The sequence below is a fragment of the Argiope bruennichi genome, chromosome 6 (genome assembly GCF_947563725.1).
Source record: "Argiope bruennichi chromosome 6, qqArgBrue1.1, whole genome shotgun sequence".
Classification (NCBI taxonomy): Eukaryota; Metazoa; Arthropoda; class Arachnida; order Araneae; family Araneidae; genus Argiope; species Argiope bruennichi.
The window spans coordinates 81,527,934-81,553,541 of record NC_079156.1 but is presented as its reverse complement, the minus strand read 5'-3'; the positions used below and the strand labels follow the sequence as shown (position 1 = coordinate 81,553,541).

The 25,608-nt window shown below is 29.6% G+C and overlaps 2 protein-coding genes across 2 annotated transcripts in view; one reads left to right on the top strand and one right to left on the bottom strand.

The window, feature by feature from the left end:
- LOC129971606 (cadherin-23-like) overlaps positions 1 to 12,268 on the top strand; it is a 102,169-nt gene extending 89,901 nt beyond the window's left edge. The window contains exons 34-41 of the mRNA XM_056085536.1: positions 714 to 802; positions 949 to 1,041; positions 4,712 to 4,844; positions 5,482 to 5,606; positions 5,709 to 5,740; positions 7,836 to 7,863; positions 9,399 to 9,428; positions 11,916 to 12,268. Of these exons, the coding sequence (XP_055941511.1) occupies positions 714 to 802; positions 949 to 1,041; positions 4,712 to 4,844; positions 5,482 to 5,606; positions 5,709 to 5,740; positions 7,836 to 7,863; positions 9,399 to 9,428; positions 11,916 to 12,000 (615 nt within the window). The 3' untranslated portion in view covers positions 12,001 to 12,268. The remainder of the gene's footprint in view (positions 1 to 713; positions 803 to 948; positions 1,042 to 4,711; positions 4,845 to 5,481; positions 5,607 to 5,708; positions 5,741 to 7,835; positions 7,864 to 9,398; positions 9,429 to 11,915) is intronic.
- A 2,333-nt stretch (positions 12,269 to 14,601) lies between these two features.
- The window catches only part of LOC129971065 (bone morphogenetic protein 2-like), a 24,325-nt gene continuing 13,318 nt past the window's right edge, over positions 14,602 to 25,608 (bottom strand). Inside the window, exons 2-3 of the mRNA XM_056084535.1 lie at positions 22,245 to 22,529; positions 14,602 to 15,156 (exon numbers count right to left, since the gene is read on the bottom strand). Coding sequence (XP_055940510.1) covers positions 14,693 to 15,156; positions 22,245 to 22,529 — 749 coding nt within the window. The 3' untranslated portion in view covers positions 14,602 to 14,692. The remainder of the gene's footprint in view (positions 15,157 to 22,244; positions 22,530 to 25,608) is intronic.

Here is a 25,608-nt window from a genome sequence, read left to right as displayed (position 1 = left end):
TTAAAGTATTTTATAACATTTCTTTTTATTTATGCACTTCCATCTTTAAAGTTCTTGTAAATAGTTTGATATACAACCTATACAGTTTGGTATAGGTGCTGATTTCATTAAAGGAGAAAGAAGAAATCAAAATTGCTTTTATCATATTATTTAGAGATATTACTTTTCAAAGGCCGGGATAGCCTGGTTGGTAGGGCGTTGGAGTCGCGTCTGTTGGGTTGCGAGTTCGAACCCTGCCGGCCGAAGACTCCCCGCGTGTTTGGTAGCTGACGCGCGTACAAATCTGTCGTGGTCACAAAGTCTCCCATATCGAGAGTAACACCACTGGGGTACTGTGTCAGGGGTGATAGTTCTCTGTTTCAGATCTAAATTGCGATCTGTGGATGAGTGAATGAAATGCATGAATAAAGTCCTCCCCGTAAAAAGGGTTGTGACGTGTGTGTAGCTAAGTCGTTCTCTTGGCCCTAGATGGCGCTACTGTAAAAACAAGCGACGTACCCTTGGCTTAAAGCCACAATTGACTTTTTAAAATCAGTGGGCTTGTCTAGACAAGCCATTAGAAACAATAACAACTCTTCGAAAAAAAAGCTGATAAAAAGATTATGTTTAAGTTTTTTTTTTTTTAATGGAAATAGTCAAAATTCTGTGGTTTATTTTTATATATCTGTGGTTTAATTTTAAAAATTGTTATTAAAATTAACTTTTCTTTATAGATTTACATTCTGCAGGATCGGGATTTACTGAAATTCGTATTCTACAAGCGGCCAAATGAAGTCAGAGAGATAATTCCGGATTTTGAAAAGTAAGACCAAATTCCAACTAAAAGCATAAATGTAATAATTTGAAATAGTATAACCAATAAATCTCAATTTCAGTGCAGAATTTAAAATTTCTATTTGTATAAGGAAACAATATCGATTAATCGTTTTTTTTTCTTCTGCATTTCAGAGCTTTGAAAGAAGCAGTTGCTCAACCAATCTCTTTGAACATCTATGATACAAATTTTTATGCCAGGAATGATGGTAGCCTAGATTTTGAAAGGTATGTTCTTGCAAAATTTCTTCCTATTTGAAATGATAACACCAGATTTTAGAAATGCATGCATTCTCTTTGCATAACACAAAAGGCATAGGAGTCCGATTTTAAATTTAGTGCAATGCGTCGCACAAAGAAAGTTGAGTTTTTTTCCCCACCAAAATAATAAGCAAAGACAACAAGTAAAAAATCACCTCCTTCATCCAGAGTTTAAAATCCGTCTTTCCTTGTTAGTAAAATGCAATCGGTTACAGTTAAAAGTTTGTTCCAAGCGTTCTTTCAAACTTCGCCAATAGTGGCCAAACATCACAGTTATAATTGTTGTAATTGTTAAATGATATATACATTTTAGAAGCTGAAATTTCATAAACTAGCCTCCTTTGGCGATCAACATGTTCACTTTTTGTTGTTGATTGTCCTCTAAAGATCATATGTCAAATCAGCTCCAGTAGGTTGCTGACAGCTAAAAAATTCACATATTCACTTAGATGACTTTTTAAGCTTTTACGTGATTAATATGGAATGCATTTTTGTTTCCATTTATCAGAAGATGACTATTGCTCTTGTGGAGAAATCGGCGATCCCATCCACTTTGCGACATTCCGTCCTTTTACTCTTTCATGCACCTCCAAAAACTCTCGCTATCTAGAATGTTTTTGGTACAAAAGAGTTCTTAATAATTCATCTTCCAAAAAAAGAATCATGAACATGATTAGATTCCTAATTGATAGCGAAGAACTATTCCAATTAGATTAACCCTATCCATTATTCAATGCCTTATTTAATACACATCTTATTCTATTCATAATATATCCTTAAAGCCTCCTCAAGTACAACCTAATTTTGTAACTGCTTTATTTTTTTCACTCATACTGTATATTATCAAGTACATTCATCCAGTTTTATTGTACTCCAGATATTTTTCATTCTAGTTCTTTTTTATCATTTTTTGATTTGTTATATGTATTTGTATTTTGTCATTTGTATGCTTCTTTCCAATTGATTGCAGTGCACTTTTTAAAATAAAGTCCATCTACATCTTTACCAAAAAGAAAGTGACCACATGAGCTCTAGAAATGTTACAATGCAACTTAAAAATGATATTAATAGTGTGGTGTTAAGTGTCAAGATACAATTTAAAAATATTGTCACGTAGGTACTTTAGTATGGAACTCAATGACACACACAAGAAGTAGAGCTAAACCAATTTATTAACTGAACTCAGAACTCAGAACACAGTGACTGACAGATCTTCTGCTTTTATACTAACAGGGAAGTTCCAGGACAGTTCCAGTTACTTTTCTGGAGACATTAAGAAAAGTCCAGAACACTTATCTGGTAAACTAAAGAAAGGTCCAAAATCTGCTGGAACTTGAAATAAAAGAAAACATAAAATAAAGGAATTAAATATTTACTCAAACTGTGTATCGCATTGTCTCTAGTGGGATTCGAACTTCCGATCTTTTGATTATGAGACCAGTGTTATGACCATTATGCCATGGAGAGTCGACTGCCTCTTTTCAATGTGGTAATATGAATTCAATTGAATCGATGAGCTGAGAATTATTCTGGGTGCAAATTAAAAAAATGCATATGCTACGAAATAAAAGCAAAAGCGAAAATCCTATCGGAGTTAATGACTAACAAAAGCATTTTTTTTTTAATTTTAACTTTGTAAAAAGCATGCGATTAAATATTTTGATTAATGAATTCGAATTTATCATAACATTAAAAGCATTTTTACACATTATGTATGTTAAATGCCAATGCTCATTTTCCTCTTCTCAAACCCCCTTTATCCTAAAGTAGGATCTGCCGTTATGTAAGCTGCTAAAGCTGCGCATGTGCCAGCTGCTAGACGTTTACATCACATGTATTCGCATGTGTATGATAGATAATCCTTCCGATACTGTTCTTAACCTTCCTTCAGGTTCTTAGTTAATCTTTTATTGTAATGTCTTCGTGTGTTTGTTGCTGTATAAATATATGCTTTCGATGTTTCATAACATTCGTTGCGTAAATTTCCAACAGTGTACAAAATTAAATTGAAGACTGTTTAAAAAAATTGCACAGAAATGAAATTGATATCATTAAAAAGTAATGTTTTGTGTTTTAAGATAATGCCGAAATCAATTTTCTGAGATACTTTTATAAAAATTTATCATTTCCATGGGTAATTCATAGCTATTGCTAAACTTACGAAGATTAAGCTTAACTTCACGCTCTATTACATTTTCTGTTTCACATCTTGATTTTTTTTTACACTTTATTTCCTCTAAATGAATAGATTTTGGGGGAGGGGGCAGGAACAACGATCCATCTCCAGTGCACTAACATTTCTAATAGCATTTTTAACTAAATTATTTAACAAACATTTGCATCAAGAATAGCTGTAAAAACGTTCGATAAAGCAGAGTGAAATGTTAATAAAGATATTTGTTTTCAAAGGGTGTCTAAAATTAACGCAAGGTTTGAATTTGTCACCATTCTTGCAGTAAAGTGTTGGCAATTCTATTGAAAATCATTTGACAGCTGATAGTTTAGGGTTAATAAAAATGGAGCGTTACAAGATAAAACAACGTGTTAATGCAAGATTCGAATTTTAAAAAAAATCTAAAAACCACCGTTTTATTTTCTTTAAATTGTTTTAATTTTATTGAATCGTAAAATACACAGGGTAGGGCCATGTGCAGAATAACACAGAGGACAAATGGCCTCCATTATTTTGCTGGCACATATGCACTCGTTTGTCGAAATTTTCCGTGACCATTTTGCATAAGAGGGGCGGAATTTCGTTGATGTGCTTGTTGGCATAGACCTTTACCTACAAATAACTCCATAAAAAGAAATTCAATGATATTAAATCACACGGTCTTGGGGACTAATTCTCACATTTTGGAATTGTGGCCGCCACATTTTCATTATTTTTGAAATATTGTTCAACAAAGAAAACACGTTTTTCTGTCGTGTAACACTCCATTTTTACTAACCCTAAATTATCAGATGTGAAATGTTTTTTCAATAGGGTTGCCAATATTTTACTACATGAATGGAGAGACATTCAAATCTTGCGTTAATTTTGGAACACCCTATATTTGATTATTGCCATTCTGTATTAAATAATAAGAATAATTTCTGTGCCACGTAGGTTAGTGTTTTAAATATATAGATGCGAGGCATAGTTTCTCATTGTATTTATATTGCACTATATATGTTGTGTTGCATTGTGATATATTCGAAATGTATACATGATTGGAATTTAGAATGAAATCACAAATTTCTCATAATAAAGCCCTAGCAACATCTCAAATAAATCTTAGCAGTATTGTGAATTAATGAGAATGATTTTCCCAAAAGATGCTGCAATAAAAAAAATTGTAATTGACAAAATTTAGTGAACCTATATTCTGTGTCATTCCTTGACGAAATGCATAGAATAGTTAAACTTCATTTAAAATATTAATAGCAAGAGACTTTGTTTTATCATGTATGTAATGTTTCTATATTTATGATGAACCATTACATACATGGTATCATTTCAAGAACACTACACAAGCAAAAGAAAAATGTACAAAAGAACTCTATGAACTATAATGAATAACTCAATGTTCACTATTTTCATTTCTGTTGTTCATTTGTTAAAATATTAGAAATTTATAGAAATCTTCTTTTGTAGCACAAGTTCGTGCTTTCAACTTCTGGAAAATGACGTCATTATTGAGCCAAAGAAAGTCATGAAGATCCTGAATAAAGCCAAATCGCCAAGTGTTCGTGAATTATATTCGAACTACAGCTTGGTAGCAATCGAAGTAAGCATTATTAAATTTAAGTGCTTTGATATTATTCTTTCATGATGTTTCTTTTACTCTAGCTTAAATGAAAACTCCATACCTTAGACACAAAGACATTTTAAAATAATAGAAAAGTGGCGTAACAAGGGTAAGTGGTGCCTAGGTTACATCAAGATTTATTTTACCTCTTGTTACTATTAATAGTAAAGTGACATAAACATACTAGCATGTGTCTGGTGGGAATAAAATTAAAACAAGAGCATTTGTCTGGCACTAAATTAAATTGGGTTCAAAACAATGCTAATTAAAATTTGAATGCAAATTGAAAATAATATTAAATAAATTATCCAATGTTTAAAAGCTAAAAAAAAGGACCAAATGTAATTAACGTTCTGTGGAAGAACAAGAATTATATAATCAAAAAAAAAATATATATATAATGGAAAACTAGAAAATTATTACAAAACAATACAAAAAAAATTCTATTTCAAAGCTACGAGCAGCAAATGAGCAAAATGCATTAGATTCGAACTTCAAATTGGCGCTTTTCTCTTTATAATTAACATGTGAGCTTAAATAGTCTCTGTGATTGCTGATCTTTATTATCATGCCCCACATTCTGAAGGATTCTATCAATCATTTCTATTTTTCACAGAGTTGCGCTTCAAGCCGAGAAGCTTATAGAATGCTTTGGAGTGAAATAGTCGTCCTTTTCATAGCTGCCCTCATGGCGTTTGTGTCTTTCATACTATGCATACTCATCTGCACCATGTATTCAAAGTAAGCATTCATTTCATTGCAAAAATCTATTTTATATTTATTTTTTGTATTGTTACATTTCAAATTTATATCTAATATTTTTCCCAAACAATTTTCTTACAGTTATAAGAAAAAATTGAAGAGAATGTCATATTGTAAGTATATTCATTCTTTCTAAGATCAGAATTTCTTTAACGTCTCAACTAAAAGTAGAGATACAGTTATAAGAACTGCACATAGTTTCTTAAATTTAAATTTTTGAATAAACATGAGCATTTTAGAAAAGCCACACACTATACAAAAGAATTTATTCTTAAAATATACCGCCAAGAAACTGATAAAAGTAGAAAACCTTTTAGCCAAAATGCACCTGATTCTGGAATGTAGTTTAAAGAGCAATTTTTAAAAGCTAAGGATCAGCAATTAAATAACTGCTGTGTCTAGAGTCTAGACTGAATCGATGTTTAAAACTGAAGGTCAGCGCTTTGAGTCTGAAGAGATAGAATTCATTTACAATATCTTCATTAAGACTTGATAAAACTGTAGTTAATTCAGATAGAAAGCATATAGGGAATTGCTCCCTTTGTATCATTGTTTTTTAAAATTGTTTTGAAATTCTTCCTTAGACGGAAGATCGATATGTAATTATTTAAGCCATAATTTGCCAAATATAACAATCTATATAATTTAATTTGCAATTCTATGAAAGAAATGAAACTTCTCTTTCTCTGTGATTAAACATTTCTCGAACGAACATTTTTTCTTCATATCCAAGATGGCGTTAATCAAGAGAGTATTTATCGGTTGGCAGAATTTCGGGTATATGAAGCAAGAGTTTACCGTAATCATTAATTTAAATAAAAAAAGGCAACTAATGGACAATTAAGGATTTCTTTCAGGGAATTTCAGTAGTATACTTTCATATTTTTAAATGATATTATGAGAGAAATTAATGAGCCAAAAAATGACTTGAATCATTATGCTCAGACATGGTAAATTAGGAGAAAATAATGAAGTAAGAGATTTACTGCAGAAAGAATTTGAGAGGACCTAATAAAATTAACATAAAACTAAACTATTAATATTATAATATTAGTCAAATTATCGACGATTATTGTAATTATAGTTTTTGCTTCGCTCGTAAAATATTTAGAGTAGGAAATTAGAATAAAAAAATATACAAGAAAACTAAAATGAAAATCCTAAAAACTTTTCAATTTTTTGTGAAGTTATTATTGGCAAAAAATTCAACAATCACCCAATAATATCAGCCGTCAACAACAGTAAGTCAATTAATCAATTTAAAACAATTTATTATGCCATTAGGAGCACCTAGAAAGCACTTAATTTTTTAGCGATTTCGTATTTTTATGGCTGCTATCGGCTTGCTTTGTAAATAATATTAAAAAAAGTATGATGTAGAATTTAAACGAGAATATCTTCTAATTTACAAATGTTGTTTTCTATTTATTTAGTAGTCATGTGATTTTGATTCCTCTGAATGAATAATACAACATAAAGGAATTCACGTGATGTCATTCAGTCACTTACACTTGTTCATAATAGAAAGATAACACATTTTAACTTGCTAATGCTTATTATAATGCTACAATATGGTATATTATCGGTAAAATGTGAAATGCATGTTATGACATAAATAATTAAAAAAAATCTAAAAAGCTGTACGTGCAGATTATTGTATCTAAAGCTACCAAATATGGAGCTCATTTATTTCTTGGATGGTAAATATTCGTTGACAAAGGAGTTTGAAAAATCCTAATTTGATTTTCAATTAAAATTTAACAAACATTTTAAATAAATCTCAAAACTTTTGACTTTTTTGGCAAAAAAGATTTTTTTTTATTCTATTTTAATTTTAAAAAAGTTTTTTAAGGCTTTTCAGTAATATTAATTTTTTTTGCTTTAACTGATTTTCTAATTTAAATCATTTTTAAGTAAATTTTACGCTAATATTTTTCATTGTTCTGTTACTGGATTTATACTCAAGTGCCTTGTGACGATATTAAATGCATTTATTTTCTGCTCGATAATGCTAAAAATTAAAAAATAGGTGGATTAAAGATTAGATTTTTTTTATCCCTACCTATTTATTTGAATTATCTCATTTAACTGCATTTTAATCAAGAAATTCTTTTACCTTAATTGTCATCATTTGAATTGAAAAATCATAATGTGAATCTATATTAATATAAGGAAAATTCTTAATTTAAAAGTGTTTTTTTCTTGCAGTTCATAGCGTATACTTGACAGAAAATGGGTATGTTTTTATTTTAATTGTTATCTTCTTTACGAAATATTATTTATATTTATTCTATAAGTCCTGATGATAGTAAATATGTCAATAATAATAATAAGTTGCGAAAAAATTTGAGAAATGTTCTAAACAATATATATTATGCGATGCTAAATCGTTAGATTGATGCCGAATTTTCATGTTTTAAAAACATATTGCCAATAAAAAGCAATTCCTTATCTGTATCACTTCGGTAGCATGTTTATTACTGCAGGATTATTGATATATTGATTACAACATGCATCATTCAAAATCAGGATTTTGTTTAAAATTTTGTTAAATAGAAAATTTAATTGAATAAAGACCTAGTAGTTAGAAAAATTTATAGAAATATGTTTAATGTGTGATCGATTTATCTGAGTCACAATTCTATAGAAGAATAAATACAGCTATAGCAGGGAAAAACAGAAACGGACCTCTTAGGTTTGAACAGTGTTAAGTGAAGAGGAGGGATATCAGCATTTTCTTCTCTAAAATTCCATCCTTCTCCAATGGAAGGACGTTTGATCCCGACACACAGTGCAAACGTTATAGGCCGTGTTTTTAATGAAACGTGAATGACATTGTGTCATTAAGATGACCTTCAGGTACTTTCATCAGTAGAAGGAACTTTTGATTTCGATGTGGTGAATGAACGATGCAATATGGTAGAGAAAGGAAGAAATTATGTCCATATGTAGGCCTCTCGGGTCTCTTTTCTTCATCCTCTTTCAGATATTTTTTTTATTCCTCTCAACTTTGTAAACTACAGTTGATTCTATTTAAAATTTAATAGTATAGCTTTAATTGATTTTCTTGTGTCACATTTGATTGTTAATCTTATGTATGGTACAGCATAATTAAATTCGATTTTTGCTCCAAAAATCTTAATCAAGCTCAGGCCATTCCAAGAATCGAAGGACATTTGATTCCAAAACCTTGAACCCACGTAATGTCATTCAAAATCCACATGCAGAGTGAATCTTGAATGACATTACGTGACTAACACGTGATTCTTCGGCCTGAAATTAAATTTCTGCGACTCAATTATATGTAGTAAAGTTGGAAAGATATGTAATGGAACGTCTCTACTGACGCAAGGAGTAGAAATAATATCTACAATCTTGTGATCGAGAAATGAAGACCAACAAATATTTTCTATTATTAGCAATAATTTTGATATATTTACATAGGATGTTTCATTATTTTAATAATATCATCGTACATTGATTCTTTAAAAACAGCTTTGAAATGAGATATTTATATGCCAATTTTATTTTTTAAGCTGTTTGAGATATCATAATATTTCCTATATCTTTCTGGTTTTTTGAAATATCGAATAACTTAATCAAAATAAAATTCTGATATTAGTTTTATTTAACGTAATATCGAGACAGATCTTTGAAATTTTCAACTATTATTAATTTTTTTGACATAATCACTATGATTATATTTTAAATTTTATGTGCAGGCCTAAATACTGAAATATTTTTTAAAATAATTTTAAATATATTTTACAGGGGACATCCACCAATACTGAGTCCTGCTGAGTAAGTATTGTTTCAAATGAATTATTAACATAAAAAGTTTAAAATTAAATTTTTTGTAAATTACGACGTGTAGGAAGAAAATTTGTACAAAACGCTCTACACAAACTGTATAAACGCTATAGTATTATATACATTTTTTCTTTACTGAATTAACCCCTCCCCCCCGGGATGCGCCTCGAAATGAGAATGGGAAGCTTCCGACATGGTGGTTGATTCTTGCATCCAGGAGGGTACACGTAAAGGTGGGTGTCTGACTCCTCCCATCGATGACGGGACATACTTCCTTAGGGAAAGGTTGTACCATGGCCGGTGATGACCCTTAGAAATCAACCACAGTTTCCGCCAATATTGCTAGAGCGGTGGTCCGGTCATTCAGTATTTATTATCCGTGTGCATTCGCGCGGGTTAGAGAGTCAGTGATATGACTTTACTGTTAAAATTTTATTTTTTCGCACAAAATTTTAGCCATCACAAATATCACCACATGTGCTTTATCTAAAGGCAACTCTTTTCTTTTAGCTAAATAATATTTATTCAGCATCAATGCAAAGCACAGTCATTATAATCATTTTTCCAACATTAATCATATTAAGTCCTTGGAATAATGTCTGAATCATACAATAATCAAAAATGTCTAGCGCAGCACCTTGCATTTACAAATATAAAATTAAAATTGCACCGTTTAATACTTACTTAAGATTTTTTCTAGCCAAATCATTGTTTGTTTTTTATTACCAAGATACGTAATATAGCGCTTATATAAATCTTAACAGTAAAAACGTCCTCAACACAATCTTCTTTAAGATAAGATAATTTTTAAAAAATCATCTCGTCTTTAGTAATCTAAATATTTGCTGAATAATTCTTTTAAATTGTTTCTATAATTTTATTATTTTTTAAAATATTTCTGAATTTTATCAGATAATATTCTTCTTTTTCTTTCAGAATATTTTCCGTTTCGGAATGTCGACAAAATTTCTGACCAAAAAAATAATTTCTTAACTTTTTTTTTAGCCAAACATTTATTATAGATGACCAGTTCATGTTTATTTCAAAATAACCGAAATGTCCCTTACTATATATTTGCATGTTGTTCTATTCTACTGTGGCTCAATAACTAATTTCTAAATAGTTAGACATAGGCATATTTTTAAGGCTTAATATACTTGATAATTATATTATATATTATCTCAAACAATAAATGTTTTACAGGAAAAAATCCATATTCTAATTATTTATGCAATTATCCGATCTTATCATATATTGTAAAATATTTTCCCTCACTAACATTTAAAACAAAAAAGTTCTTTCTATCTGCTGTTAAACTGGCTGAGTAATAAAGTTTTGAATATCTCCATCTTATATCATTTCAATGGCTATCTCTGAGAAAATTGCCCAATACATAATCGAAATGATCATCAACCGGCTTAAAACAGGACAATTAAAAGCTCTTTTAATCCGAACAATTTTAGTCAAAGGAACTTGTGTTTTTGGTGCTTAAGCTGTTATAATATCAAATCTTTTGATATACAATTTGACTGATAGAACCAGGAATTTTGGAAAATTGAAGATATGTAGCTTTTTTTAACAATAAATTAATAGACTTATACGTCATAAACTATAATTATTTAGGTTATTTAAAGCATTTTTTCAATTCCTTATCATTAAATGTTTAGAAATTATGTGTTTAATCTCGATTAGAGTAATTTTTAAGTAGATTCCCATAGGAAGACTGCTCATTACATTGGCTCTCATGATAACATTTTGGGAAAATATCTTCACTTCACCGAACATGAAACACCTAGAACCCGAAACCATCCTTCGTTCAAAAGTTTATATATATAATATAAACATTTTGCCCATATTATGTTGTGAGCAGGATATTTAGAGTAATTTTGTTTGGATTTTAACTAACTTGGAATATGTTGTTCGATATGTAAAACTATCTGACGAATTCGTAAATGGCCCATCTAGCTCATAGAGGGTGGAAATGGTGGGAGGTTGTAATTTTTATTTCCCTTTTTTAATATTGTAAATATAATAAATCTTTCTTAATATAATAAATCCAATTAGCCAAATTAGAGCCTCATTAAGACGAACAACTTATGTATTTAAAGTTTTTCGATAATTGCAATATCTAGAAGTTAGGGGCTGAAAAGTGATTTTCACGCCTTCATTTTGACTATTTCTAAAATCAACTATTTGTGATGCCAAATAGTACGTTAGATGTAAAGGAATCTATTACTATTATTTATGTTGCCAAATAGTACTTTAGATGTAAAGGAATCTATTACTATTATTTATGTTGCCAAATAGTACCTTAGATGTAAAGGAATCTATTACTATTATTTATGTTGCCAAATAGTACTTTAGATGTAAAGGAATCTATTACTATTATTTATGTTGTCAAATAGTACCTTAGATGTAAAAGAATCTATTACGTTCCAGCTTGCCAAGAGGAATTTTTTTAATGCATTTTATTTGCAGGCAACAAAGGATCTACGAATGGCAGGAAATGAATGCTCCTCTGGCTGATGCTGCATCTTTTCGTAGCTATCCGACTCTTCGATAATGTTGACAGCACATTATTATATTGCAAAACTTTAAATAAAAAATCGGACAAATGCCACTATTTCTCGGAATCCAACAACCTCATGATAGGTGTCAGTCATCTACTACAAGCGGGTATACTGAAGAAAGAATAATTAACGAAGAATGAGATGAAATGGACATATTTATATAGCAGTAATTTCATGTTAAAACATAACGTTTTGTACAGAAATTCATTTCCCTTTGTATAGTTTATAATTTATTAATATTTTAAATAACTTGTGTCTGGATGTTTTTTTCTTTTCTTTTTTATGTCAATAGAATTTGGTGAAGAACAAGCATATGATTTATGCATAAATGTCATGAAATTCGGAATGAAATAACAAATTATTCCATTTTTTTTCTGAGTACCTAAGATACAGTATTTAAAATGTTCATTGTTAATTTTATAGTTTACATCATTAGATATATTTTACAAATTTTAACATAATTCTTTGTTTACAATTATAAATAAGTAATCGACACTTCAGAATTGATTTTTATACACATTTTTATTTTTCGGAAATGAGTAAATTATTTTTTATGAGAAGACTTATTATGTACCATTATATAAAACTAAGCCTACAGTAAAGACAAGAAAACATAGGATAGAAATTAATCTCCTTAGAATTACATTCACGAAGTTGTTGACGACTCTAAGTTGGCTAAACTATTATAGTAAAGAAAGACCTTGATTTTTCGTTAATACTTGCTCATAAATAGATGAATGCTGATGCTCCGTGTGAGATGACAGGCGATGAAACAATCAAGGTTCTAAATATTGATAGGATCAATCTTAAAGAACAGTCAAATGGGGAATTAATGTTGAAAAAACTTTTTGGACGCTCTAATTGCAATTGAAACTGTCTTGAAGTGTTTTAAATCAAATCTCAAGTAATTTGCAAATTAAATACTTTGTACTGAACCAAGTCAAGTAATGCTTAAAATGGTTATATATAGCATCTAGAAAACAGAATAAAACATAATGTTCTCTATTAGTAAAATTCATACATATAATCATAACATAGATAATGAAATTAAAATAACATGACTTTAATGTTTGACAATTTGACGGAATCCCGGATATGAAGTTATACCTAAAAAATTTAATTGGAATTAAAAATGACAAATATCCCCAGCGGACCAGCTGAGGGCCAAATAAGCTACTTGTACCTAATGAATAGTCTAATTTTAATAATTTTCGAGAATTTTTACAAATTATTTGATAATTTACTTCTATTCCATATAAATCATAAATATTCCAAACTAAATCTCTAACCACCGTTATATTCTATATTATATAAAATAATTTTTAGTCCATAGATAATTTTTATTTGCTTTTATTTTGAGCAAATAAAAATAATAAAATTCTATAGCAAAAATAAGAAGAAATAATAATATATCACTGTAAAAAGAATATTTAATTTTTTACATTTACATTTTATTTTGCTTTAATTGTACAATTATGAATACACATATAATACACAATAAAAAAAACTAAACAATAACAATTATAAAAACATACGATTTTCTCAAAGCCGTTTCAAATATTATTTTGAATATCAAATTTAAAAACAAAAGTTCTGAAAATCAAGTATCTTTTGGAATACATATAATTATCAATATAAATATTTTTATAAAGTATTGTAAAGTGATAAAAAAACTATCAAATTTTGATAGCAATAGATATTTATGTCCAATTTGTATTTAGTAACAATTATTAGTTTTTCAGTATAAAATTTTATTAGATTTTATTAAAAATATAACATTTATAAAATTAGCTCTAACAACTGAATTGTCTTCATGGAATTATTTATTTTATATAATCACTAAATTATAAAATCGTCCAACTTCATATTAAAATTTTTTATCATACATTTTTCTAATGGAATAAGATATATAATAAGTGAATAATGAACTTTTCAAATCGGAAAATATCAATAAACATTACAAAAAAATTACCTATATTTATTAAATATCTTTATAGAAATATTTACATAATCTTCAAGCAAACTTTAATCTCTAATGGACAATTTTCAATGAAAACATTAAAAAAAAGTGAACTCCAATACATACGCAAAAATAATCTACAAAAAATGAAAAACATGCAACGTAACCGTAAAACAGTATTCTCAAATATTCCAGTTTTAAACTTTTTCCAAAAAATTAATATTATTAACTTAAATAATTAACTATATTATAAAAAATAGGAATATTTTTTTTTAAAAAAATTAAAAAATTCGTAATATTGAAAAGTTTAAAAGAAATTATCTGCAAAGAAGTTAAATTGTATATTCGCAAAAGCTTTAGAGCCTTCAATTCGATTTTTTTTTCAGAAATTAAATATGTAAAAATATTTTTTATTTTTAATTGCTATATCAGCTATAATAAAAAATCATATTATAATATTTAACTATTATCGTACCATACTCATTAACACTGCTGCAATTAGACACAAAAAATGCCATAATTGTAGTTAGTTTAGGGCTATTTATTCTAGTTAGTTTAGGTTATTTTTCAATTAATCGGATGTATACTGCATACAGTCAAGTCTGTTCAAAATTCCAAATTTTCAACACGATGCTATATTAATTATTTTTTTTATTATCAAAGAATTTGCAAAATTTACAAAATGAAAAAAATATTTTGTACTTTAATTTCACGTATATAGTTCTCTAATCGCGAGCAAAGCAAGTGTGGGACATACAAGCACAAGATCCTACGACCATATCCTGCAGCTCTGTTATTGTTGGCGTCGTTGCGTTGTTTTCTACATAAATTATTTTCACCTTGTCCATCTTGCTAGGATAGCATCTTGGCACCCAAAATTTGCTACAGCCATTGTCTTCCTGGATCTTGTGGTATTTGTCGTAATTATACATCAAGTTGCCATAGGAAAGGCTGGAGGTACCTTGTACGTACGGACAGACACCACTGCAAGCTCTGATATTCAGTCTCGCTGGTTCGATAACCCACTTGTGCCAGTTTATGTCCTTGAAAGAAATGTAGCGGTCCACTGCCCGGCACTTGCAATCTTCGCCTCTTTTCACTCTGTTGTCAGGTTTTTGGCGATTTTCGTGAGGATTTGGCTTGGTGACAATGAGAACTGGGAGGTTCTCTTCCTCGACATAGTACAAACCTACAAATAAAAGAAACATAAATATAAATGTTTATAGATGTACGTTAATAATTCAAAAAGAATATATATGAAAAGATGAAGTTTTTTTCAAGTTATATAAATATATATTTAGGGAATTATGCAAATGCTAGCAATTAGGCGTGGAATTTCATCAATCAATGAATTTACTTTAGGTGCGTGTGAAAAATATAGATACAGTCTTTTTACGACATATATACAAACGCAGAGTATCAGATGCAAATTTTTATATGAAGGAACAAAGTGAAATTACAAATGCAATCAATTATGGAGTCTTTTGAGATTGATGGTGTTTTTTTATTAGTGAATTTTTGGTTCTTAAAATAAAGTTTTTTTTTTTTTTTTGTCATTTTCAACCTATAACATACAAAAATATCTACTGATGCCAATAATTTTTAAGTTAATATCGTCCATTAAAAAGGCTCAAAATTAACGCATTACGCATTAATTTTTCATTTTTAATTAAAAGAATATATTGTATTAGTCCCTAAATAGTTCATGCACAACTTTTAAATTTCTGAAAATAAAAATGTTTCATTATGAAATATTTTCAATTCCCGAACTGTTTCAAATGGAAAAATTCAAATTGCCGTCGCTAATGATTTGAAACGAAAATTTTCATCCCAAATACTTATTTCTAACTTAAAGCCAAATCATGAAAGTAAAAACATCTGCATCACTGCAAAGACCATTTCTGTTATGTTTAAGTATTATCACAATTTTAGAAAATACTTGATAAAAAAATGACGACGCTACTAACATAAAGCAATCAATTAATTACTATAAATTTGTAACAAAATTACGCAATATGAATCATTTTCTATTATTATTAAATCACAAGATATTTTTAAAACTGGCGTATTTCATTATTTAATTCAAAATAAGTTTATAAAGATTTTTCAAATTTTGGCCAAGAAATAAAAAAATTTCTCTAGAATGCCTGTCAAAATTCATGAGCATATTGAATTTCAAAATATTTTATTTTAACAATTTCTTTAAATATTGCGCTACAGCAATAAAATAATCCAATATTATTACGAATTTATGGAAGAATCATCTATACCCGGTAATTTTCCTAGAATACAAAATTTATAAGAAAAGGATGTCATTAGTAAATGACATCCAACGGTAATCTAATGATTACGATTAGTAAATACCTAAAAACATCATACTAATAATTACCATGTCTAATGGTAATTATAAGTATGATATTTTTTGTACGAAATATGTAATATCAGAGGGGGAAAAAAGGCACTGAAAAATTTAAACTCAAGTTTTGAAGAAGTGGGACAGTTTATTAAATTCTTCTAAATATCATGAAAGATTACTGAATTTGGATAATTTAAACATCATTTAATGTAAGATTTTTTTTAAAGAAAATGTACCATAAAAAATTGTATTAAAACTTTCTAATTGAGGAATCTGTTTTCCCAAACAGAAAATCTGATTTTAATAGGGTTACCTATTTCTTCGATATGCAAATAAAGCAAAAAAGTTTTTTGATTTTCAAATTCAAGCAGAAATTGTATGAACACACATTTAACATTTTTTGCGTTTATCATTTCTTCTTGTTCCTTTGTTATCAATTTTATCTTTGCAATCAATGTTTTGTTTTTAATATTCTATCATGATTATTACTTTCTCTTGTTTCACTCCCGAATCATTAAAAATGCTTGGGATTATATCTATTTTCGAAATGATTCTCTAGTTTAAGACATAAATCTAAATAATCCGATTTAGATTCAGTATGATTCACTTTCAGACAATATCAAAAGTATTTCATCCAATTTTATCTTTAAACTATTTAAATTAATTTATTGTAATAAACTGTAACTAAACCAGTTTACTCTTTGCGGATATAACCTGTTTCGTTTTTACCTTTATAATGACGTATGCATTATTAATTCTTTTTGTTAAAATATTTAATTAATTATATATGAATGTAAACATTTTTAGAATTCTAAATGCACTTACATAGCATTTTCTCAAAAAATCATTCAACAAACCACACTGGCTTCTTGCACAATAAGATGATACCAGATATTTAATAGAATTGAAATCATCTTACCCGTTCAATCCAGGCAAAAGTTCAAATTTCGCAACTCTTTTATTTTTTTATAAGAAATAATTTTAAAAATATATCTAGCTTGGTGTATACAATGTGGATTGTGTTTCGTTATCAAAATTCAGAAATTTATAAAAGGGCAGCTTGCTTTAACAGGAAGAAGTACGTTTCCATTGCGGATTCTGTATTTTATCTTCAATAAGAAACAGAAAACAGAAAAAGAAAGTTTTGCAATTTTTCTAATGAATTTTATGTAATAATGTTGAATTAATTTATCATGCACAGTTTAAATTATTTCATTTCTTTATCTTTGCCCTGCGCATCTCATTCAAGGAAAATATTAAACATGTATTTAGAATGTAATTTATCGTAAATACCATTAAAAATTTTAAAAAAAATTAAAAATGTATAAATTAAAGTAAAACTAGCATAGAAAATTAACCCACAATTTTTGAAATTATAATTAACAAAATGTGAATACCTAATAGATTCAATTCTCTTTTATTATATTTAAATGATATTTTTATGTTGCTTGCCGGAAAGACAAATTAAAAACATTTACACTTCATTAAAATTATGCTGAAATATTTTTTTACAGCTGTTCTTCGCTCTTCAAAAGCTTTCGAATTCGTGCGATAAAACCAAACCCAAAGTATTAAATAGTTGAAAAGTCCTCTTCGAAGAATAAGTATATTTTAAACAATTTTACTTAGAAATTTGAGAGTAAAATTGACATGGTGCTTTGAATATTAATGAACAATTTTTTTTAAAGTTTAATAAAAGCAAATTGATTATAAACACATGCTATTCGATGAAATTCAATATATAATTTAAGTTGAGATACATACAATATATGATTTATTTGGATTTGCTGATTTGAAATTTTTTCACAATGACAGGACGAACAATTATTGAACTTCAGTCATGTAAATAAAATTCTTGATTCATTTCAGTATCGGTCAGAAATTGATGAAGAACATAATGATTTGAGCTAACACCATTTCACACAAGGGTGATTATGATTTTCAGCTTTAACTTCAAATCTGCATCTGAATAGAACTGCATCTAATTAGATCTGTACAGGTCTGTATTTAATTAAGCCTGCATCAGACCTGCATCTGATTAGAACTGCATGTAAATAGATCTAATTAGATCTCCAACTAATTAGGTTCGCATCATATCTGCATCTGATTAGAACTGCATGGAAATAGATCTAATTAGATCTCCAACTAATTAGGTTCGCATCATATCTGCATCAAATTAGATCCACTTCTAAATAGAACTGCATCTAATTAGGCCTGCAAGCAATCGGCATCAAATTAGACCAGCATCAAGTCTGCATCTAATTAGGCCTGCATCAGATCTGCATCTAACTAGGCCTCCATCAGATCTGCATATAATTAGATACATATCTAAATAGATATTCAACAGATCTGCATCTGATTACATCCATATCTAAATAGATCAGCATCAGGCCTGCATATAATTAGGCCCGCATCAGACATGCATCTAATTAGCTCCGCATCAGATGTGCATCTAAGTGGAACTGCATCTAATCAGACCTGCAGCAAGTCTGCATCTTATTAGGCCTCTAGGTGGTGTGCATCTTATATGATCCATATCTGAATAGATCTGCATCAGGTGTGAATCTAATTAGGCCCTCATCAGACCTGCATCTAATTAGGCCTGCAGCAAGTTTGCATCTTATTAGGCCTCTATGTAGTCTGCATCTAATATGATCCATATCTAAATAGACTGCATCAGGTGTGCAACTAGGCCCTCATCAGACCTGCATCTAATTAGGCCTGCAGCAAGTTTGCATCTTATTAGGCCTCTATGTAGTCTGCATCTAATATGATCCATATCTAAATAGACTGCATCAGGTGTGCAACTAGGCCCTCATCAGACCTGCATCTAATTAGATCGGCATGAGATCCGCATCTAATAAGGCCCATCTCTAAATAGATCTGCATCTAATTACATCTGAATCAGGTATGCATCTAATTAGACCCTCATCAGACCTGCATCTAATTAGCCCCGAACCTAATAAGATCTGAGTCTGGTCTGCATCTAAATAGAATTGCATCTACTTAGGCCCCCATCAGATTTATATCTAATTAGAGCCATATCTAAATCTGCATCAGGTTTGCCTCTAATTAGATCAGAATCAGGTCTGCACCTAATTAGGCCAGCATCAGTCCTGCATCTAATTAAGCACGCATGAGATCCGCATCTAAATGCAATTGCATCTTATTAGGACCGCATCTAAAGAGATCTATATCTAATTATATCTGAATCAGGTCTGCATCTAATTAGGACCACATATAAGATCTGTATTAGGTCTGTAACTAATTAGGCCCGCATCAGGCATGCATCTAATTAGATCTGCATCAAATTTGAACTGCATGTAACTACATCTAATTAGATCCGCATCCGAGTTGAACTGCATCTAATTTGGCCTGCAGCAAGTCTGCATCTTATTTGGCCTCTATGTGATCTGCATCTAATATGATCCATATCTAAATAGATCTGCATCAGATCAGGTGTGCATCTAATTAGGGCCTCATCAGACCTGCATCTAATTTGGCCGGCATGAGATCCGCATCTAATAAGGCCCGTCTCTAAATAGATCTGCATCTAATTACATCTGAATCAGATATGCATCTAATTAGATCCGAATCAGACCTGCATCTAATTACATCTGAATCAGGTATGCATCTAATAAACCCGCATCAGACCTGCATCTAATTAGGCCCGAACCTAATCAGATCTGAATCAGACCTGCATCTAATTACATCTGAATCAGGTATGCATCTAATAAACCCGCATCAGACCTGCATCTAATTAGGCCCGAACCTAATCAGATCTGAATCAGACCTGCATCTTACTAGAATTGCATCTAATTAGAACTGCATGTAACTAGATCTATTTAGATCTGCATTCAATTAGATTCGCATCTAAATAGAACTACATCTAAGGCCTGCATCTAGTCTGCATCTAATTAGTCCTCCATCAGATTTACATCTAATTAGATCCACATCTAAATCTGCATCAGGTTTGCATTTAATTAGATCGGAATCAGGTCTGCATCTAATTAGGCCAGCATTAGTCCTGCATCTAATTAAGCGCGCATGAGATCCGCATCTAAATACAACTGCATCTTATTAGGACTGCATTTAAATAGATCTATATCTAAATCAGATCTGCATCTTATTAAGCCCGCATCAGAACTGCATCTAATTACATCTGCATTTATTTAGAGCTGTAAATAACTAGATATATTCAAATCCGCATCTAATAAGATCCACATCAGATCTGCATCTAATTAGATCCGCATCTAAATAGAGCTGAATCTAATTAGGCTTGCATCAAGTCTGCATCTAATTATGTCTGCATCAGATCTGCATCTAATTGGATCCATATGAGCCGTTTATTTTGAAAGTGGGGCAAGTCCCTTTTTGAAAAAAAAATTTAGGTAATGTTAGTTATAGATAAAACTTGTTATGATCTTTTTATGAGTAAATAATTTAAAATAAAAACAAATCAGATTCTAGTATTTTGGAGATGGCAGTTTGAGCTGTTTACAGTATTGACAATCTGTTTATTTTGAAAGTGATGCAACTCCATCATAGATTGAAATTATATTTAATCGAGTATATTACGGCAAAATGTAGCTCCGGTTGCTGTATGGTGAAGCAAATGTGGCTGTTTGATATCCTGTCTGAAATCTAGGATGTTTCTATCCATCTATCTTTGGTAATGAAAATGGGTGGTTGTACAATGTTTCATAAATAATAAAAAGTATCTCTTAATTTTGTGTTTCGATAATAATATGTTTACTTCCAACACCGATTGATCAGTCCAGTGAAAATGAAGTAAATATCATTCATCATAAATTTTTGTTGTCAGGACATTCAATTTTACTGAACAATCGTGATTTTGGAGTGGTAGAACTGGAAATCCGGAAAACCAGTTTCTTGTATATTCCCCAGGATTACTATAAAGTAATACGAAATTGTCGAAAATATAATGAATGTTTAATACATGAAATGAAAAGCGGATATTTATTTTCCACCCAACCTCTGGAGAAAGTGGTTTTAAAAAGAAATAAAAATACCGGTGGAGAAAGCGTGAGTTGTTTAACTATAATATATAGTTATAATATTCTTAATATTCTTAATAATATTATTATTATCGAATATAATATTACCGATAATAATATTATCGAAACACAGAATTAAGATATACTTTTTATTATTTATGAAACACTGTACAACCTCCGATTTTCAATATCAAAGATAGATGGATAGAAACACCCTAGATTTCAGACAGGATATCAAACGGCCATATTTGCTTCACCTAACCGGAGCTAAATTTTGCCGTAATATATTCGGTTAAAAATAATTTCAATTGAAGATGGACTTGCACCACTTTCAAAATAAACAGATTTTCAATACAGTAAAGAGTTAAAACTGCCATCTCCAAAATACTAGAATCGGATATATTTTTTTTAACTTTAAATTTTTTACGCATAAAAAAGATCATAAGAAGTTTTATTTATATTATCATTATCTCCATTTTTTTTTCAAAACTGGACATGTCCCATTTTCTAAATAAACAGCTCAAATCTTCCAGTCCTTGGTCCAGGGGTATCAGTAAGTTGAAATGCAAGAAATGAATATTACAGTACATCATAAATTGAAGATTAAGTCATTTCTTTTTGATCGCAGATTTCAAAGATCGAATTACTATCTTCAGATTATAGATTACAAAGATTGAAATACAGCCATTAGATCTTTTCGTATTTTAATTTCAACAATTTACCTTTTCAAAAAAAAAATTTTTTTTTTTCGTATTTCGCTTCTACACAATTGAAAACTCTTTAATTAGTAAATGTTTTTATTGACTTAATATTTAACATAATGTAAAAGTACTAACTTAATCTAAGAACTATTTAGACGTTTACAAATTAGCACTTGTAACGGGGAAAATATTATTTGCTTACCTGTGACTTCAACTGTGCATTGCAATGTTCCGTTCACATTTTCCAGGGCATTTTTTTCCAAATGGAATTTGATCCATTGCAGTTGCATTTCAAACTCGGAAGTAGATTCGTTGTAATAATGTATATCAGAAGAGTTGTCGAAATGCACAGTGAAGCTTATGGGCTTTGATGCTCTTTGTTTATGAAACCAAAGAAAGACCTTTTCGATTGCATGGATATCAAAATTGAAGTAGAATTCGAATCGACTGCAGTCTCTTATGTTGCTTTCTATGCAAGAATATATGTCTGAAACAAATACATAAAGAATAAATGTATGTTTATTTAACAAAAGATAATATATATACATCACACTCCTGAGTATCCGGTTCGCTACATTCTGGCTTCCGTACTATCTGGCCTAGTCTTCTTTTATCATAATTAAATGAAGGAAGCAAGGCTCTATTAAGTCAAGGACTTTTTCAAAACCTAAAATATGTAAATTTTGACTCTTATCTTAGGATTACCTTTTTATATTTGTGTAATCATTCATCAGTGGAAAAAAAATCAGTTTGAGCTAATTTTCTTAAGAATTAGGGTTACGATTTACATTAATGTTTTGTTTATATTTCCTGCTTTTAATTTGGGCATTACAGAATTTATGTTAAAATGTGAATAGTTTACATGATTTAACTTATTTTTTTCTCTAATAAATTCTTGAATCTTGCAGTGCAGTATATAAACATAAACAAACCAGTACCAGTACAGATCCTTCTATTTTAAATCGACAAGTTACCGGCAACTGCTTCTATGATTCACCGAGCCACGGCTAAGTTCACATTGAGTTAAATGGTGGGCTTAGTATAAGAAGTAAGTAAGTAATAAGAAGTGAGAAAACGCGTATTATAAAAGTGAATTTTAGAATAAAAACTTTGACTTCTGGCACTGGTTGGCAAAAAAATGAATTCATAGAACACCGGCCCATCCGACTTTATTCCGTCAGTCCTTCCACCATATGCCGGATACTTGGGAATGCAATGTAATGAATATGAATGTAGGGTATTGAATATATAACATTTATAATAGAAGAAATACTTTTAATTAACAAAAATAATTATATAAAACAAATTTTTTTAAAGATTGATTTCATGTGATATTATAGTCATGAAGTAAAAAACATCGAGCAAGCCATCCAATAGGAAAGTGGCTTACATCGTGCTGTCAAACTTTCTCTTTCTTCATTTTTTTCGATCCTCCTTCAAGAAATAGATTTAATTCTAAAATCAGCGCGATTTAATCATTTTCTGAATTTTAGCACGTTGCCACTTGTAAAAGAAAATTGCAGCGACATTCTCTATTAACTCGAGTGTTATTTTTTAAGCAGATATTAAAGAAGTTGCAATTCATCTGAAGCATTTCTTATAATTTCGCGCTAGAATACTTATTCGGTTTTAAAAAATGAAATATAAATACTAACTAACTTATTTCTATGACACGGTAATATTCTTTGAGATCCATTCATTTTGAAATCTTTTTTGATATCTTTTGTAGTTCGAATAAGCGTTTCATTCCATTTATAAATTGCTTTCAAAAGCAATGACAAATTGTTTTATTTTAAATAAAGGCGGGTGATGGATGAAATAGGGAACCTTATTAAAGAAATTTTTGACAGATTCTAAGCAGTAAATTTTATCGGTAAGCACTTTTTTTAAATAAAAATATCGAAATTGGGATTCACCTGTCCAAAATAATACGGAATAAAAGAATTGCTTTGATATTTAAAAGGTTTTGATTTCACACTTCCTGTAATAACACTTTTTACTGTTGCAAAAAAGTCACTACTGTAGTGCAATACTAGTTATTGATTATTTGTCACCAAAATCTTGGAAATGATGTAATAAAAATAATTCAGAACAGACAATCATTATATTATTTCTTTTAGTATGATATCATCAATCTACAATTTTGTGTAAATTCAAAGTGACCAAGTTTTCCAAACTTTAATTTGAAATAACCCAACTACATACTCTAGAATGCTGGTTAGAAGCTGGTTCAAGGATTATCGTTAAAATCACAAAATTTATGTAAATAATTAAAAATTATGGAATTATTAAAAAAAATACTTAATTGTGTATGATGCGAAGAAATAAAGTAGAGTAAAAAGTAGTTCGTGCCTCTCGTTTACACACTCAGAATGAATTTTTTTTTTCAAATTATTGTAAGAAACAGACAAAATTAATAAACTCATTTTCAACAAATATCCATGCATCTTCTGATTCCAGTAATCCATATATGCAATAATTTCTATTTCTATAGCAAAATTCTGTGCTCCAACAATAACAACCGTAAAGGAAAATATCAAACGGGTCTTTATATTTGATTTTATAAACTAGCATTCATTCACTTTTTAATATCTCATATGAAAAGAGAAAGTATTGTAATTGTTAAACAATTCTATCTGGGCATTTTAGTGAATCTTCATGTTTCAGACTTCCGAATAACAAATTTTTTGGGATTGTGTCTGTTTATTTGTGGATACGATATATTCAGAGTTAGACGGCTAAAATTTGATTTGTAAATTTTAGACCAAATTTGTAGACTCCATCAAATTTTGAACGATATCCAGTCAAAGTAAATGTGTCTATCCGGCTGTTTAGTGTAAGAGAATTCAATTCTTATAAATCTTAAAAAAGCTTGATAGATAAAATTTGATACACAAGCTTAGCATAAAATGTAAATTATTTTAGAATTTTTAACAATATCTGTCAGAGTATGTAAAACATGTAACTTTCTCATACATGTAAACTCAATGACTGAAAACCGCACTAATGTAATAAATAAAATTTGATATATGATGTTATGACTATAAATGAAATCCCATTTCAAATTTTGGTTTAAATCGGTCGGAGAAAGGGCATCCAAAACACATATTCAATTTTTTGCGCACTTGTGTATTAGCCACATGCCAAGAATTAATTATAAAAAAATCAGGAAAAATCCTCCGATAGACGCAGTAAAAATGCTAGATTCATTCCAAAGATCTATCCGCAAGCATTAAGCAAAGATACGCAACGCATTCGCAGCCTAACACAAGGTCCACAATTTTATTAGAGAGTATGCGTGAAAAATATGTGGATACCTTTCCTAGTAGTTGAGATGTAACAATATTCAAAGAAATTTAACGATATATGCAGACAAAGTTTTTCGTAATACTACCTGTGCAAAAAATGAAAAAAACAAAGAACACTCGCACAAAATTTCAAAATAAAATTTAAAAAAATAATGGCATTTTTAATAATATTTTATAATTTGGACTTGGAGACAACAAGACAATGAGTAATTCAGACGTTTTATGATTTGTTCTAATATTCGCTGTAAGACCAATCGT